Here is an 18,981-nt window from a genome sequence, read left to right on the forward strand (position 1 = left end):
ACATTAACATCTGAGTTAGTGTAGGGTTGTCAATATATCAAGATATATTCATCATCTGTCTCTGGAAGAATATTAATTCAAAATTCAGTATTCTTTGTAGCTGGATTTATGCGTCATACAGTTTTAAAGCTTTCCAACCAAATATAATGAATGTTTGTTTCATTTCTTTTTAGAAGAAGCTGTAAAAGTGTAATCGTATGAAATAACTTATGCAAAACATTTCAGTTAGGTAGCAGGAGAAAATATGTTGGATATTTAATTATTTCTTCACAATTTTGTTGAAGTTTAAGCATTTTTGGAGAAGCTTTATCTGACTTAGACTTTTAGTAACAGTGCAAACCAAAACAATGTTTTGTTTTCATAGTTTTGCATTAATACACACTCTGATGCTAAGTTGTCATCCACAGATTTATTTTTTCCTGCCCACTTTTTACTTTACGGGCATTAAATTTAGTGTATAAAATTTGACAGAGTAAACACAGCAAACAAATGTCTGTTCTTTAAAATAGGACACATTTGAATTATTCACTTGCAACTATTGAATTACTGGTTCAGAAACATGTTATAAGACTTGTTTCTCAGCGTTTACAGAAACACCAAAGTTTTGGGTCAGAAAAAAAACAACAACAAATTGCCTCACTTTTCATTGAAATGCAATAAATACCAGTTATGTATTGAAAAGGACAATTTGGTGTCAAAATAGCTGGAATTAAATAAAGCTGTTGTCTGTTTCTGTTCCTAGTTGTGATTTTATGACTTATGACTTGCTAAATGGCATACAATTGATAAAAGGGCTTTTTAATGATTAAATATAAGTAATCTGAGTCTAAAGGTTGAGTGAGGCATGTTGTGGTTTCATTATATGATTGAGTAAATGTTGAACAAACACTGCAGGCAAAGACTGCTCCTACAATCATTTCTTAGGCAAGGTTGGAGGGTGGAGAAGCCAAACAAACCAAACACATTTGCTTACGTCTACAGGGTTTAACCCCAAAATGATCAAGTAGTCCAAAGTTGAATCATCTAACAGCAATGTAAGTGGTTCCGAATCAACAAGATTTACGAACAACCCTATCTAATCACAGAGGACACCTTTCAAATCCAATCACACAGATAAAACTACAATCCCATCAATACAATTCTGACTCCCTGGTGAAAACCACACAATCACTAACAATGTAAATACTTTCCAATGTGGCGCAACACTGAACATCTAGTTCACAAGGAATTCACACAGTTTATATCGGAGTTTGAAGATGCTTTTCTAATTTTATTTCACTTGTCCAAAGGTATGGATTCAGGATAAGCATTAAATCTAGTTAAACTTTTAGTCAGTCAGGATTAACAAAAAACATTTTTTGTGAAATGCCAGAATAATAATGAGATAATTTTTTAGATCATTTATATTACTCTTCAAATTCAGGGGTTTATATACACCAAAATTACTGTGCCTTTGAACAATATGGGAACACTTAGATGATGATGATGATTTCATGCCATTGTAAGCTTCTGATAGGGTAATTCACAAATGAAGGTACACTTGTGGATGTATTTTAAGGCCACACTTCCATCGCACTGCTTCCATATTGCATCATGGAAAAATCTAAAGAAATCAGCCTATATATCAAGAAGATAATTGTGGGCCTCCACAAGTCAGGTTCTTCCTTGGATACAATTTCCAGATCTCTGAAGATGCTACATTCACCAGGGTGACAGTGGCTCAGGTGGTAGGAGTTTATCCAGTTCGAATTCCCGTTTTGTCCCAGTTGTTGTGTCCTTGGGCAAGACACTTCACCCGGCTTGCCTGCTGATGGGGGTCAGAGGGCTCAGTGGCGCCAGGGCATCCCCACTTCTGTCAGTCTGCGACAGGCCAGCTGTAGCTACAACATAGCCTACCACAGTCAGTGTGTGAATGTGTGTATTAATGAGTGGATGCATTTTGGAGACGTCAGACTTGATAAAGCACTATACAGGTGCAGGCCATTTACCATTTGTTCAGTTATATGCAAGTCCAAACACTGTGAGAATGTCCAACCAACATATGAACGATGAATGTTTTTTGGTGCAAATTTTGTACATCAACCTCAGAACAAAAGCAAATGACCCTATGAAGATGCTGGCTGAAGATGGTAAGAGAGTGTCATTATCTACAGTGAAATAAGTCCTGTACCAACATATCCTGAAATGCTATTTAGTAAGGAAGAAGCCAATACTCCAAAATCAACTTTTGGAGACATACACTGTGGTCTAATGAAATAAATATTTAAGTGTTTGTTGGGATGAGCAATGATACTGAGGCTTCGGAGCTTGCGTTGTACTTCTTGAAGCAGGGTTATTTAATTTGTTTTATCAGAAATGTTTATTCAGTTCAATTCAATTCTTTATTATCTCAAAAGGAAATTAATTAATTAATTATTAGAGATTAGAGATTATTATTAAAGAACAGTATGAGAGAATGTGTTTGCATATCAGGTTTTTTTGATGTCTTACTTATTTTAATAAAGAACTAAGTTTTACTTCTAGTATTTTCAAATAAAAAGCCTTGATTATTTAAATCAGTAATTAGTATAAATGAACAAAACATCAGCAAAGTCTTTTCTGAACTTATTACTAACATGGGAAAAAGTGTCAGCACTTCAGTTGTGCCCTTGAAAGGTTGCGATGACTTTAGCTGGCTACTAGGTGTCACTTTTCTTATTCAAGCTGAAGCCTGGATGGGAAGGAAAGCTTCATAGCTTCATGAAGCTTCATCAGTGTATCACTGCTTGGCCACAATGACCATCGTTACATTTGGAGAAAAAATGAGGTAGCTTGAAAACCTCAACTGTGAAGTACTGCGTGGCAGCATTATGTTGTGTGAGTGGTTTATGCACTTCACAAAATACATGGCATCATCAGAAAAGAACATAATGTGGGAATATTAAAGCATCATCTCAAGACATCAGCCAGGAAGTTAAATCTAGGGCTAAATGGGTCTTCCAAATAGATAATGACCCTAAGCATACCACCAAATCAGTTACAAAGTGGTTTAAGGACAACAGAGTCAATGTTGTGGAGCGGCCATCACAAGGTACTGATCTAAGTCCCATATATAATTTGTTGGGAGAACTGAAAAGGTGTGTATGAGCATGGCGGCCAGCATACCTGATCCAGTTACACCAGTATTGTCAGGTGGAATGGACCAAAAGTCCAGCAAACTATAGTAAAAGGTTTGGAAGGATACCTAAAACGAATGATTGACCCAAGTCAAGCAGTTTAAAAGGTAATTCCAAGTACCATGGAAATAAAGTATATGTAAAAAACAAATCTCCAAAAAGTGATTTCACTCATTTATCAAACAGAAATAATGTTGTTAATTCTAACTGAAATAAAACGGGAAATGTTTTAAATCTGGTTTCAACATTTATAAAGTCACAATTTTTAACCACTTCTCCAAAATGAGAATGTCAAGAAAACAATACAACTCAATTCTCTACATTACAGTAACGGAGATACTTTTCTCTCTGTACTCCTCCTCTCTTTTCATCACTTTTATGTTTATTGTTTTTCTTCACCTGTCCAGGGTGAAACCCACCTCTCGCCCATAGACTGCTGGAGATAGGCACCAGCTTCCCCGTGACCCACTATGGAATAAGCGGTAGAAAATGACTGACTGTTTTTCTTCAATCTTCCTTCAAACAAGTTCACTGTAATTATTGTTAAAATAGTTATCGCCTTATGCAGTAAAACATGGTATTCATTAAATTGGTGTCAGAATTTTTTATGAAAAAGGAAAAAAAGACTAAATGGTCTTCAAAACAAGGAAGATATTTTAATAAAATCACAAATAAAAAAATTATTAAACAAAAATTATGTAAACATGGCTAATTACTTTAAAACTGGATTTCAATTTAGCAGTTTCTTTTATTCCTTTGGCAGATCTACAAACTAGATGAAGTTTACCAAGGTCACGGTCACTGTCCAAAATGCAAGAATGCAAAAAAGGAAACATGGAAAAGGGAAAAGCATAGATTTCAGCAACAGAAACATCCATATAGAAGTGTGCAATAAAAAAAATAGTAATGGTACAACAGTTTGTCATTTACAGTTTAAGACATTCAACACAGTGTACGCTTTATCCACAACATAAAGTGTGCATAAAATGTCAAATATTCACAAAACATAAAATATTATAAAAACTTCAAAATGGCTCAGAGAAACACAAAGACTCATCAGTCTATTTATTCATTCATTCATTCATGCTCCTGACACCTAATAATGGCAGAAATATGGCAGCCTCATCTGTATAACCTGAAGAGCATTTTTTTTTTCCATACACAACTACAGCTCTGCGGATAACTGTGGAAAATACTGATAATCAACAACATGCATTTTGATGGCAAAACCTGGCTTTAAGTTTGCTTAACAGATTTTCCAAGAAGTATTTTAAGGTTAAAACCTAGAACAGAAATGTTACAACTATCAACCACACAATAAACATGTCACTGTTAAGTCTTGAAGCATTTTGACGACAACCATTTTTTATTTCAGCTGGTATCAGCTTGAAGTGTCTTCCTCACCTTTATTTGAGGGTATCATCATGATTATTGACAATAATATATACGCTCACTAGTCACTTTATTAGATACACCTATTCAATTGCTTCTTAACACCTTTAGTGAATGAGCCAATCACATGATAACAACTCCAATGTATTTTGGCATCTACTCGTGGGGAAGACGACTTGCTGAACTTTAAACCGAGCATCAGAATGGGGATTTAAATTATGTTTTTTTTTAGCTCTATTGGTCATTATTTTTTAAATTTTTTGAACGCAAGTTGACAGAAAATAGAGTGGAGAGAACGGGTAAAGGGCTCAAAATTATTCATACCACTGGCAGATTTAGGTTTTCAGTAAAATGTTAATTTGACCAACATGTTTCTTCTCAGTGGAAGACATTATCATTGTGCCATTGTCAGATTTGAGTCTCCAGACTTGAATCCATAATTGAATGGGAGGAAGTTAAAGATTAGGGTAATGGTAAGGAGGTCTCCTATCCCCAAAAATGTGGAGCTTATCGCTAAACATCAATAAACAAAAGTACCAGTGGAGATAAGGGCTGCACAGTGGTGCAGTTGGTAGCACTGTTGCCTTGCAGCAAGAAGGTCCTGGGTTCAATTCCCAGCTGGGGTCTTTCTGCATGGAGTTTGCATGTTCTCCCCGTGCATGTGTGGGTTCTCACCGGGTACTCTGGCTTCCTCCCACAATCCAAAAACATGCCTGTTAGGTTAATTGGTCACTCTAAATTGACCTTAGGTGTATGAATGAGTGTGTGCTTGGTTGTTTGTGTGTTGCCCTGCGATGGACTGGCGACCTGTCCAGGGTGTACCCTGCCTCTTGCCCATAGACTGCTGGAGATAGGCACCAGCACCTCCGTGACCCACTATGGAATAAGCGGTAGAAAATGACTGACTGACCAGTGGAGATAAGCAAAAAGCATCTTAGTGATTATAATGAGATAAGAAGCTTAAAAGAAATGCTTAATTGCTGGAATGCCAATAAAGACTTTTCAATTGATTGAAGGGTACAGATAGGTTTTGACATGCCATTTCTTTTGAAATTAATAAGTAAATAAAAACTGAATAATTTCTTATTCAAAAATGATGATGACCCCATTGTCCACAGCCTTATTTTTATTTGGGAGAGGCTTGTGTCACTTCCTACCAGAAAGAAACTTCATGGTTGAATTAAAATAATTTAAAATCTTTATCTACCAGTTTAAATATATCAGAGAAGATGTAAAGACCACACTGCATAGGACAAAAGGATAAATCCAGAAAAACAAGCGTGGGAATGTATGAATATAAATGTTGAAGCAGAGCTGTGAGATGGAGTATTTTTCTACGCCCACAGCACCGGGTTTAATCTGGGGACTTCAGTCTGACGACAAAGTAAGACGGAGGACTGGGCAGTCCAGCTGATTTTTGGCTTCTAAGATGCTCCAGAAACAGTCTGAAGGTTTTCTGTTCATCTGTTGGAGTAAACTGAAAGACTGGCAACTCACTGACTCCATCTACAGGCTGCTTAATGTCATTAATGCAGGCCATGCTATTTTGACTGACTTGATAAGAGCAAGGCAGGAGTGGTGGAGGCATATTCTGGTTGAACTGGCTGCAGAGGACATTAGAGTAGATGCAGGGGCTGGTGGAAAGATCAGTGACAGACTGGGTCTTGCTCATGTTTCTGATATATCCTTTATCTGATGCTTTGGCTGGGGGTGAAGAGGGATGCAGGTAAGCAAAGATCTGAGGATTACTGATGCATAAAAAGCTGTGGGTCTTCTCTACTTCTTGCAGCTTGTCAAGCAAGAAGACTTCAGGGTAGCTGACTTCAGGCTTGTCTTGCTCCACAACCAGCTTCTTACTCTGAGGTTAAAAAATATTTAGATCAGCATGTAAAAAAAGTAGAAATGGTTTTAAGTAACTTTGCTGCATGACAGAAACAAGCACCTAGATTTAGATCTGGTGCCTCCAAATCCCCTGTTAGTACTGAAATAAAACCATTTGTAGGTTATAACTATAAAGACTAATATTAAAAATGACTTCAAATGTATTATATATTATAAATTTATAAATTTATAAATTTCTAACATTTATTTGTCACTGCACAATTAAAACAGAGTTTGAACATTTCCGGAGGTAAAAAGAGCCATTGTACCTCCATACTAGTTTCAGGGTTCCAGTGGGACAATGTGCTGTTAGCAGGATCAGGCACTCCTTGAAAGAGCTTCTGTTTTACCCTAAAAAGTGAGGAGAATTATTATAAATCACCATGAAAAACACATTACAAAGGAAGGTTTCTGCTTTATTAGAAAAAAAACCAAAATGTGTAGACCAGGTTTAAATCTTACATCTTCATCTGAGCCAGGAGAAATATCAGCATCAGCACCACTGAAATGAGCAGGAGTGGAACGACAACACCAATCACTATTGATATTTCCTCAGAGCCTTTACACACATAAAGCCGAGTTACAATCCCAGGAATAAATGATTTAGGGTGTTACACTGTTTGCTGAAATCGAGGGCATGTGTTCAAGCTTTACCGATGTGCACGTTAGCCAGGTTCCCAACTGGACCGGTCCCAGCGATGGTGGTGGCGCATATGAATATGTCATAAATACCAGGTGACATATTCTCCAGAGTGTAGTGATGAACATGACCAGGCACAGTTATACCTGAATTAACATTAAAAATGGTGTAAGGGATTACATTTAATGCACAAAATCATGACAAATATATGAAAAACTACAGCTCCTAGCGAAGGCATTCATATCCCACAGTTGAATGTATTTTACCAGGATTTCATGAGATAGAACAAGTAGATCGAGAATAGATAGTAATAGATAAATAAGTGGCAACACTGTTTACTAGCAAAAATCTAACAAGTGTGACTTGCATGTGTTCAGCCCCCATTACTCTGAAACACCTAAATAAAATCTAGTGCAACCAGTTCCCTTCAGAAATCACCTCATTAATAAATAGTCCCATACTGTCAATCGGTATGATTTCATCTCAGTATAAACCCAGCTGTTGTGTGAGGGACTCAAAAGTGTGTTGGAGAACATTAGTTATCAAACAGCATCATAAAGACTGAAGAACACAGCAGATAATTCAGGGGTAACGCCGTGGAGGAGTTTAAAGCAGCGTTAGCTAAAAAAAACAATATACAATATCCCAAGATTTTATCCAAAATAGGAAAGAGTACGGCACAACTGCAAACCTATGAACATAAGATTGTCCACCTAAACTGAGAAGGCAGTTCAAGAAGAACAACAGCCAAGAGGACCATGGTAACTCGTAAGGAGGTCTGGAGATCCAAAGTTTGGGTGGGAGACTCAGATTCAGGGCCCAGATTCAGTTTACATATAGGGGAGACAGTAAATATATGTAAAACTGTTTTCTGGTTAGATGGGATGAGAACTGAACTTTTTGGGCTACATGCAAAACTCTATGTGTGGGTAACAATGCACCTTTTCCTGAACACAACAACCCCACTGTGAAATATAGTGTTGGCAGTATCATTCTACGGGGATTCTCTTTCTTCAGCAGGGACAAGGAGGTTGGTCAGAGCTGATAGTAGGATGGATGGATGGATGGAGCTAAATACAGCACAGTCCTAGAAGAAAATCTGTTAGAGGCTGCAAAAGACTCTACCTAGGGTCAAAGTTCACCTTCCAACAGGTCAATAAACCTAAACATACTGCCAGAATTACAGTGAAATGGTTTAGATAAAAAATATTCATATGGCAGAACTCCCATTCAAAGTCCAGACCTACAGGGGTTGGACAATGAAACTGAAACACCTGTCATTTTAGTGTGTGAGGTTTCATGGCTAAATTGGACCAGCCTGGTAGCCAGTCTTCATTGATTACACATTGCACCAGTAAGAGCAGAGTGTGAAGGTTCAATTAGCAGGGTAAGAGCACAGTTTTGCTCAAAATATTGAAATGCACACAACATTATGGGTGACATACCAGAGTTCAAAAAAGGACAAATTGTTGGTGCACGTCTTGCTGGCGCATCTGTGACCAAGACAGCAAGTCTTTGTGATGTATCAAGAGCCACGGTATCCAGGGTAATGTCAGCATACCACCAAGAAGGACGAACCACATCCAACAGGATTAACTGTGGACGCAAGAGGAAGCTGTCTGAAAGGGATGTTCGGGTGCTAACTCGGATTGTATCCAAAAAACATAAAACCACGGCTGCCCAAATCATGGCAGAATTAAATGTGCACCTCAACTCTCCTGTTTCCACCAGAACTGTCCGTCAGGAGCTCCACAGGGTCAATATACACGGCTGGGCTGCTACAGCCAAACCTTTGGTCACTCATGCCAATGCCAAACGTCGGTTTCAATGGTGCAAGGAGCACAAATCTTGGGCTGTGGACAATGTGAAACATGTATTGTTCTCTGATGAGTCCACCTTTACTGTTTTCCACACATCCGGGAGAGTTACGGTGTGGAGAAGCCCCAAAGAAGCGGACCACCCAGACTGTTGCATGCCCAGAGTGAAGCATGGGGGTGGATCAGTGATGGTTTGGGCTGCCATATCATGGCATTCCCTTGGCCCAATACTTGTGCTTGATGGGCGCGTCACTGCCAAGAAATACCGAACCATTCTTGAGGACCATGTGCATCCAATGGTTCAAACATTGTATCCTGAAGGCGGTGCCGTGTATCAGGATGACATTGCACCAATACACACAGCAAGATTGGTGAAAGATTGGTATGATGAACATGAAAGTGAAGTTGAACATCTCCCATGGCCTGCACAGTCACCAGATCTAAATATTATTGAGCCACTTTGGTGTGTTTTGGGGGAGCGAGTCAGGAAACGTTTTCCTCCACCAGTATCACGTAGTGACCTGGCCACTATCCTGCAAGAAGAATGGCTTAAAATCCCTCTGACCACTGTGCAGGACTTGTATATGTCCTTCTCAAAATATTAGCATATTGTGATAAAGTTCATTATTTTCCATAATGTCATGATGAAAATTTAACATTCATATATTTTAGATTCATTGCACACTAACTGAAATATTTCAGGTCTTTTATTGTCTTAATACGGATGATTTTGGCATACAGCTCATGAAAATCCAAAATTCCTATCTCACAAAATTAGCATATCATTAAAAGGGTCTCTAAACGAGCTATGAACCTAATCATCTGAATCAACGAGTTAACTCTAAACACCTGCAAAAGATTCCTGAGGCCTTTAAAACTCCCAGCCTGGTTCATCACTCAAAACCCCAATCATGGGTAAGACTGCCGACCTGACTGCTGTCCAGAAGGCCACTATTGACACCCTCAAGCAAGAGGGTAAGACACAGAAAGAAATTTCTGAACAAATAGGCTGTTCCCAGAGTGCTGTATCAAGGCACCTCAGTGGGAAGTCTGTAGGAAGGAAAAAGTGTGGCAGAAAACGCTGCACAACGAGAAGAGGTGACCGGACCCTGAGGAAGATTGTGGAGAAGGGCCGAGTCCAGACCTTGGGGGACCTGCGGAAGCAGTGGACTGAGTCTGGAGTAGAAACATCCAGAGCCACCGTGCACAGGCGTGTGCAGGAAATGGTCTACAGGTGCCGCATTCCCCAGGTCAAGCCACTTTTGAACCAGAAACAGCGGCAGAAGCGCCTGACCTGGGCTACAGAGAAGCAGCACTGGACTGTTGCTCAGTGGTCCTAAGTACTTTTTTCGGATGAAAGCAAATTCTGCATGTCATTCGGAAATCAAGGTGCCAGAGTCTGGAGGAAGACTGGGGAGAAGGAAATGCCAAAATGCCAGAAGTCCAGTGTCAAGTACCCACAGTCAGTGATGGTCTGGGGTGCCGTGTCAGCTGCTGGTGTTGGTCCACTGTGTTTTATCAAGGGCAGGGTCAATGCAGCTAGCTATCAGGAGATTTTGGAGCACTTCATGCTTCCATCTGCTGAAAAGCTTTATGGAGATGAAGATTTCATTTTTCAGCACGACCTGGCACCTGCTCACAGTGCCAAAACCACTGGTAAATGGTTTACTGACCATGGTATCACTGTGCTCAATTGGCCTGCCAACTCTCCTGACCTGAACCCCATAGAGAATCTGTGGGATATTGTGAAGAGAACGTTGAGAGACTCAAGACCCAACACTCTGGATGAGCTAAAGGCCGCTATCGAAGCATCCTGGGCCTCCATAAGACCTCAGCAGTGCCACAGGCTGATTGCCTCCATGCCACGCCGCATTGAAGCAGTCATTTCTGCTAAAGGATTCCTGACCAAGTATTGAGTGCATAACTGTACATGATTATTTGAAGGTTGACGTTTTTTGTATTAAAAACACTTTTCTTTTATTGGTCGGATGAAATATGCTAATTTTGTGAGAAAGGAATTTTGGGTTTTCATGAGCTGTATGCCAAAATCATCCGTATTAAGACAATAAAAGACCTGAAATATTTCAGTTAGTGTGCAATGAATCTAAAATATATGAATGTTCAATTTTCATCATGTCATTATGGAAAATAATGAACTTTATCACAATATGCTAATATTATGAGAAGGACCTGTATATTGGTCTGTCACATAAAATCCCTCCATAATACATTAAAGTTTGTGTTTGTAATGTGACAAAACATTTTGGTGAGTCGCTGTATTACAAATAAAAGAAATATAGTGATTTTATTAGTCAATTCACATTTCACATTCACTGTTGAGATAGCCCTTAAAAATTAAACAAAAAGCCTCAAATTTGTCAAGATTGTCATTAATCCAAAGGAAAATTCAGCAACTGTCTGGAAATCTGGGCGAATGAATGCTCTGTGTGCCACAGTGCACTACTCACTATTTGCTGGCCGGTGTTTGGTGATGTAGAAGAGGGTGTAGTTTCTGATGAAGCCATTAAGCAGCTCCACAGGTACAGGACTCCAGCTAAGCTCCACTGAGCTGCCATAAATGTGCTCCACCTGCACATTAGGACCAGCTGAGGGCGCTGTTGATACACAACAGGAAGAGAGAGGTTGGCGTGATGATGACGATAAACCAGAACAATGTTTAGAAGATGTTGTGATTCTTTCTGTGTATATTTCTGAAAAGTTCTTAGGAAAAACAGTTTTGACATGTAAGCTCGACCTATGAACTAATACTGTTTAACTGGTGCATCATTGGTATTAGGTCCTTTTTAATGCTTTGTTTCCTCTTCAGAACATTTGTTTTCCTTCAGGCACATCTGACACAAAACAGTGCAACTCATAAATTCTCTTCCAAAAAAAAAACCCTTCTGATTCTGAATGTATTACTTTTTTCATAAAGATTCTTTAATTCAAAATGCCCTCTTTTTATTTGTAACAGTTTTCGTAAAAACAGTAAGTAATGCCTTTCAACTGAACAAACTCATTTGGAGTGTATGTTTTGACGAATGTAGACCTGTTTTGGTTGCTCATTCTCAAGAATTTTGTCACATGATGAAGTAGGAGGCTCTAAAAACCATAAATAAATGTGATTCTTATACTTTATCCAAACTGTTCAGAAACAAGAGAAAGACGACTAAGATGTTAGACGCTGCTGATAAAGCAGTTGAGTACAGGTAATCAAAGGGAAGACAACAACTGATGCTCAAACAGTATTTTCTTAGCGCAAACACAAACAAAAAGCATCAAGGTAAAAATAAGGTAAAGACAGTAAAGGGAAAAGCAAAAGTAAAAACGTCTAAGGAAAAATACAAGGAAAGAATTATATGAATACAGCCAGTACGCATGTCTGCTATACTAACTGGACCATCTGTCTGTAGGCAGACTTTCCAGGACCGTTGGCTTTGCCTCCCCACATCTGATACCACTGCTTTTGCATGCTTACTGCTGATGCTGGATATCATTAACCAGCGTTTTTTTTTTGATCTGAGTGATATGCTTCTCTGCCATGAGGCAAGTTCAGCAGTACCATGGATGACTTCCATAATTTGCATGTCCTGTCAGTTTGGAGAAGGTTGGGAGAAATCGCTTGTTCACTGCAGGTGGCTGATTAGGCTGGAGGTGGGATCTGATTAGCAGCTTCTAATTCAGTGCTGAACTTATGGGTTATGTCTGTGTTGTTTTTTAAGAGCCTGGACTGAAGATAATCATTCTAGTTCAACTTTGATCAAATTTACACTGTATCATTTTAAATGTCGGATATGTGGTTTTGAGTTTGTCTCTTTTTCTAAGTTTAACAGATATAAATAAGCAAGTAAGATCAGAACATTTAATTTTTTTATTTAGTTGCATAATAATACTGCAGACTAAAATTTGTCCAATAATTTTCCACATATAGATTTTCTCCAAAGTAAGCTACCACTTATTTTTTTTTAACTTTATTAATATTCAGCATTGAGGTTTGTTAATACTTTGGACTGACTGAGAGCACAACATTGTTGCCTTGCAGCTCGAGGGTCCAGGGTTCGAATTCCGTTTGGGGTCCTTTCTGCATGGTGTTTTGCATGTTCTCCTCGTGCATGCACAAACATAACTGTTAGGTTAACTGGTTAATCTAAATCGTCCTAAGGTATGAGTGTGTGTGTGCAGGGTTGTTTGTCCTATGATGGACTGGCGACCTGACCAGGGTGCACCCCACTTCTTGCCCAATGACTGCCAAATATAGAATATGCACACCAGCTAAAGGATGGATGGATGGACTGAGAGCACTGTAGTTGTTCCATAATAAAATTACTGTCATGCCATGCAAGAAACTCCTCAAACATCTAGCAGCTGAAAGTGAGGAGTGCAGCAAACTTTCCTCTGACCAATGTCAAGGACTGCTATAAGGCTACAAGAAGTGTCTCAGTGAAGTTATTTCAGCTAAGGAGGGTAACGCTTATTACTGAGAGGTAGGGTATCTTAACTATTCCTCAGCATACATTTTTGTTGATATCCATACATCCATCCATTCATTGTCTTCCGCTTATCCAGGGTCGGGTCGCAGGGGCAACAGCCTAAGCAGAGAGACCCAGATTTCCCTCTCCCCAGCCACTTGGGCCAGCCCGTCCGGGAGAATCCCAAGGCGTTCCCAGGGCAGCTGAGAAACATAGTCCCTCCAGCGTGTCCTGGGTCTTCCTATGGGCCTCCCTCCTTTTTGTTGATATATTTTATTTTAATGTATAAAACACTGTTTCGTTATGTTGCTTAAGTGCAGTTAAACCCCTTTTTTCCAGAGATCAAAAATTATATTAAACATTGACATGTGAACTTTTCTTGATTAAAAAACAGAATACCTAACTGGATGCCCTAATTTTTCATGACTGTATGTTTCAACTCAACATTGTCAGTACAAACTACAATGTACACTGTGCAGATCACATACTTCCTTCCCGTGTGTAAACATGGAGCGTTATATTTTTCCCTGCTCCTTGTTCACCGTACAGAGCCTTGACAGAGACAGTATAACGTTCCAACGGCTTCACTCCCTCTAGAAGAAGACAAAAATCACAGTATTTTCCATGAAATAAACTGGTAACCGTGATGATTTTTTTCACTGCAGAGGTTACTGCTGGGCTACCTGCAATAACCAGCCTTGTACATGAACTATTTAGTTTTTCCCAGTGCAGAATGCTGCTGGTTTTCTCTCTGACTGCAAACCACTCCACAACGAAGCCGCTCACTGACAAATCTGGCGGAGAGGTCCAGCGAACCTCCATGCTGCTGTCACCCAGGGGAGTGGCAGTGAGTTTCGCTGGAGGTGGTGTCTCTGAAGAAAAAGAGAAAACAACGCTGATGGAGCTCATGCAAAGAGTAACAGCAGCACCATGATTCATGCTCTCTTTCCTTGATGTTGTTTATGCTGTCAGGAGACAATTAAAGTGTGACTAAGTGCACCTTGCTGATCATTGCACAGATCTAGGATTATTGTTGCACTTTCAGATTAAATGTGTCTTATATCCACAATGGCTCAGACAGTCTCTTCAAATTCACATGAACTTCAAATTTTGTTACATAACACTAAACATGTTGGTGCTGCAGAACAAAACCTAATTGTGTACTGGAAGGAAAAGGATACTTGGATTTCAACTTTTCTATGATCAAAATCTGAAAAGTCAGTACTCTGTAAAAGCACATTTAATTGCAATTACAGAAACAAATCTTTGCAAAATAGCTCGAGTTCAGTCAGATTGCATGGAAAGCACCTGTGAGCAGCAGGTCTTGCCACAGATGCTCAGTTGGATTTAGGTCTTGACTTTGAACACACCACATAGAATGTACTTAGCATGTTTAGGGTCATTGTCCTGCTGAAAAGGTAAACCAACTCCTCACTTCAAGTTTTTTTGTAGCTTCTAACAGGCTTTCTAGGGCAAAAAGTTTCATTTTGGTCCCATCTGGCCAGAGCAATTTTTTCCACGTTTGCTCTTTTACCTAAATTTAAGAAGTGTAAATTGCACTTCTTTTAACAATGGCCTTCTTCTTGCCACTATTTTAAAAAGGACAGATTTATCAGTGGACAATTAATAGTTGTCCTGTTGTCAGATTCTCCCATCTAAGCTGTGTATCTCTGCAGCTCCTCCAGAGTTACCATGGCCCTTGTGGAGGCTTCTCTTATTAATGCTCTTTTTGTCTAGCCTGTTAATTTAAGTGGATTGTGTCATTATTTTGGAAATGTTCTATAACCTAACCTTGCTTTAAACTTTTCTCCAACTTTATCCCTAACGCTGGTGTAGAATATCTGTCATCCAGGACATTACAATCCTAAGAGCTTAAGTGGAAGAACATTGAACTTCTCTTGTTTCTTGAAGACCTTTCTCCTCTCAACCAAAAGTCTTCTGCAGTTCTGAACATGGTTGGATGTAATAGGTACAAAAGTTAAGTTCTTGATGTACCCCCGACCTATCTGCTGTGTTCCTTAGTCTTCATGTGTTTGTTTGTTCTCATCCTAGCAAAATAAATTGTAGCTGTAGCGTAACAAATTGCAGACAAGTTCACGGCATATTGAAACTTTTGCAAGGTTCTGTATCTGGGTGTAGCTTTACCTGTTTCCGAGGAGCCTTGGATCCAGACTTGGTCTTCCGGCGACATCCCTGCAATGGTGGAGGCCGTCAAAGAACAGGAGCAACGTCTGGGAGGAAGAGGCAAGCTGCAGGATGTGTTTGCATGCTGCAATTTTCTGCAGCTCCCATAATCGCTAAGAATCTGATCGTTCTCTGCCTGGCAATTCACATTGTAGAGGACAACTCTGCCATTGGCCTGGGAGTGAGGCAACGGCTAAACGCCACACAAACAAGGAAAGATGTAGAAAACTTCAGATGGAGCTGCTCTGACATGACAAACAGCTGTAGGACACTTTTTGTTATCTCAGATTAAAACTTCAAAATCCAATAAAGAAGTACAGGAGTAGTTTCAGGCAGATACAAGAACAAACTAGATCTCAGCCGTGAGAGATGGCAATAAAAATGTAATTTCATCCGAAGGTTGTTCAACTGTAAAACTCAAACTGATGTGCTGTGTGAAACTATTTGTGGTGAAATCATGAGTCAAATTCTGAGTAGCAGACAGTCATGCACACACACCTTCCAAAGCAGAGAAACGAGCCTCCATCCATTCCTGCTGGTGTGTAACACCTCCCTCCAGAGCACCGGTGCTGCAGACGGGGCTGGAGAATTGAAGCGTGGAAATTATTAGAGTAATTACAGGGAGGCACATCCAAACATGTTGATTAGGGACATAATTATATATTTAATGAAGGCAAGAAAACATTCCCAGTTTTACTGCAGCACTGATGTTTCGAAAACAGAAGGAAAGCATGACACCGGAACAGACGCGGAACAGTATTTGTGTTTATTATCTGCATCAGAGCAAGGTGGTTTAATATAGCATATTCTATGATTCTGGATTTTGGAGGGGAGTCCTTTATTTTAATTTGGTGACATCTCCATTCTGTCTCACATTACTTCCTCTTAACTGTGAGCAAAGAGGCAAAAGATTAACAAATGCTGACATGCATAGAAAGATATCACACTTTTTTAGGGATGAGAGCTTCACCTCTCATCTTGTTTATGTAACTGGATTAGTCTGTTTGCATGGATCGCTGAGGAAAAATCCAACAACAGCCCCTTAAGCAAGTACTTCTTGGCGGAGGTAAAAGTCCGTGGGTTTTGATTATCTTATCTATTCTTGTTCTCCAGAAGAAATTATGAGCCTGCATGTCTGGACAATCATTCACCCAAACGAGTGTTGGAAAACACATGCACAGAGAATGTAAATGTTATGTAAAAGTATTCATTATTTTCTTTCATTCAGTGTTCATTATTTTATTTAGCTTGTTTCAGCCATTGAAGGGAACAAGGGAATTCTTTGGAGGAGCTGCAGAGATCCACCATGAACCCCCCACTCCTCTGTCACAACTTGCTGGTGGCTGCATCATGCTGTTGGAATGCTTTTCTTTAGTTGATCCATCTTTTAAATGGATGGAGCTAAATACAGGGCAATCCAGAGAGAAAAATGGGATGCAGGTTCAGTTTAGGAAGGAATCAGTTGAAAGAACACATATTACTTGTGCACTTTACAAATGTGGCCTTTATGGAAATGCAGGAAGAAGAAAGCTTCCAAAAAAGCCAGTAATAGTAGACATGTGCAAGAAGGTGCTCTAGTAAGATAAGTAAGTAATTTAACTTTTGGCCTGCATGTAAAATTCTATGTATGGTGAAATCCCTGTGTTAAAACATGGTGGTGGCAAGTTGGTTCATGTGTGGAGATTTTTCAATAGGGACAGGGAGGCTAAATGGAGCTAAAGACCAGGGCAAGTAAGCCAATCAAGCATTTCAAAAGACTCCAGTAGGACATCCACCTTAAAAAATCAGCCAGAGCTACAATGAAATGGTCACATTGAAGCATATTTATGTGTTAGAATGGCCCAGTCAAAGTCCAAACCAAAATCCAACTGAAAATATGTGAGAAGACTTGAATGTTGATGTTTATAGATGCTCTTCATTAAGTTTAATTTGTTTTTTAAAAAGAATGGGCGAATCGTTCAGCATCTAGATGGGCAAACACCTGCTTCAACAAACCCACTGTCAGCAGCACTATGAGGACCTTTGATTTCTCCAGTGCATTTAACACTATCCAACCTGATTTGCTTTGTCAGAAACTCCAGAAGACTCAGGTGGAGGCCTCAACAATCTCCTGGATCAAAGACTACCTGACAAACAGACCACAGTTTGTGAGACTGAAGGGTTGTGAGTTTAACCAGGTAGTCAGCAGCACAGGAGCACCACAGGGGACTGTACTCTCACCATTCCTTTTCACTCCGTACACCTCAGACGTCCAGTACAAGACAGACTCCTGTCATCTGCAGAAATACTCGGATGATTCTGCAGTCGTGGGGTGGATCAGAGATGGACAAGAAGCTGAGTACAGGAAGGTGGTGGACCGCTTTGTGGCATGGTGTGGAAACAATCATCTCATTTTGAACGTGACTAAAACAAAGGAGATGATTGTAGATTTTAAGAGAAATAGGAATAAGTCAAAAACTATTTCCATCAAGGGAGAAGAAATGGAGGGGGTGCAGGAGTATAAATACCTCGGTGTTCACCTGAACAACAGACTAGAGTGGAGATGCAACTGTGAAGCCATCTACAAGAGGGGACAGAGCAGACTGTACTTCTTGAGGAAGCTTAGGTCCTTTGGTGTTTGCAGCAAGATGCTGCATATCTTCTATAAGTCTGTTGTGGAAAGTGTGATCTCTTCTACCATCATCTGCTGGGGAAGCAGCTTCAGAGTCAGGGACTTAAAAAAGCTCAACAAGCTGATAAAAAAGGCTGGTTCTGTTCTGGGGACTCCTCTGGAACCTCTGGAGATCATTGTGAAAAGACGGATTCTTCATAAAATGAAGAACATTATGGAGAACCCTGAGCATCCTCTTCATGAGACTGTCCTACAACAACAGAGTGTCTTCAGTCAGAGGCTTCTTCAGATCTGCTGTAAGACGGAGCGCTACAGGAGATCCTTCCTGCCCACAGCCATCAGCATCTACAACGACTCTTTGAAGAAACCTTCATAATATGAGCTACAACAACATTTAATTTCCCTTTGGGATTAATAAAGTATTTTTGAATTTGAATTGAATTGAATTTGTCTACATCCACCATTAAACACATTCTCCGTACTGAAACAGCTAAGTTACAGCATTGTTTGGTGGTTAGTGTCACCAAAGAGTGACAGTCCAAATTACTTATATTTTGTTTGCACCGGCTTCTGTGAAAGTTGGAAAGGGGGCTACTGACCTTCCAGCTGATAATGAAACCTTCAGCGCAAAGCTCTACATTAGAGCTCGTTCATGCAATCACTGCAGTCATTGACTGCATGAACAAGTCATTTAACAAACTATACCATGTTTTAATTAAAGCATTTTACTTATAGATAATACAAATGGTCTTAAATCTAAAACCATCTATATTAAAGATGAAGCCAAATACAAAAACATAACCAAACGCAACAAAAATAACTTAGGGTAGTT

The 18,981-nt window shown here is 39.6% G+C and overlaps 1 protein-coding gene across 4 annotated transcripts in view; it reads right to left on the minus strand.

The window, feature by feature from the left end:
- Window positions 1-5,336: 5,336 nt before the first annotated feature.
- LOC124884898 (interleukin-6 receptor subunit beta) overlaps window positions 5,337-18,981 on the minus strand; it is a 42,402-nt gene continuing 28,757 nt past the window's right edge. For 3 of the 4 annotated variants that reach the window (XM_047392936.1, XM_047392937.1, XM_047392939.1), the window contains 9 exons: window positions 16,037-16,119; window positions 15,500-15,731; window positions 14,038-14,226; window positions 13,843-13,947; window positions 11,354-11,500; window positions 7,083-7,214; window positions 6,891-6,987; window positions 6,698-6,779; window positions 5,337-6,405 (listed from right to left, as the gene is read on the minus strand). In XM_047392936.1, coding sequence (XP_047248892.1) covers window positions 5,902-6,405; window positions 6,698-6,779; window positions 6,891-6,987; window positions 7,083-7,214; window positions 11,354-11,500; window positions 13,843-13,947; window positions 14,038-14,226; window positions 15,500-15,731; window positions 16,037-16,119 — 1,571 coding nt within the window. In that variant the 3' untranslated portion in view covers window positions 5,337-5,901. The remainder of the gene's footprint in view (window positions 6,406-6,697; window positions 6,780-6,890; window positions 6,988-7,082; window positions 7,215-11,353; window positions 11,501-13,842; window positions 13,948-14,037; window positions 14,227-15,499; window positions 15,732-16,036; window positions 16,120-18,981) is intronic. The other variant, XM_047392938.1, reaches the window with a different exon arrangement.

This window comes from Girardinichthys multiradiatus, chromosome 19 (assembly GCF_021462225.1).
Source record: "Girardinichthys multiradiatus isolate DD_20200921_A chromosome 19, DD_fGirMul_XY1, whole genome shotgun sequence".
Taxonomy (NCBI): Eukaryota; Metazoa; Chordata; class Actinopteri; order Cyprinodontiformes; family Goodeidae; genus Girardinichthys; species Girardinichthys multiradiatus.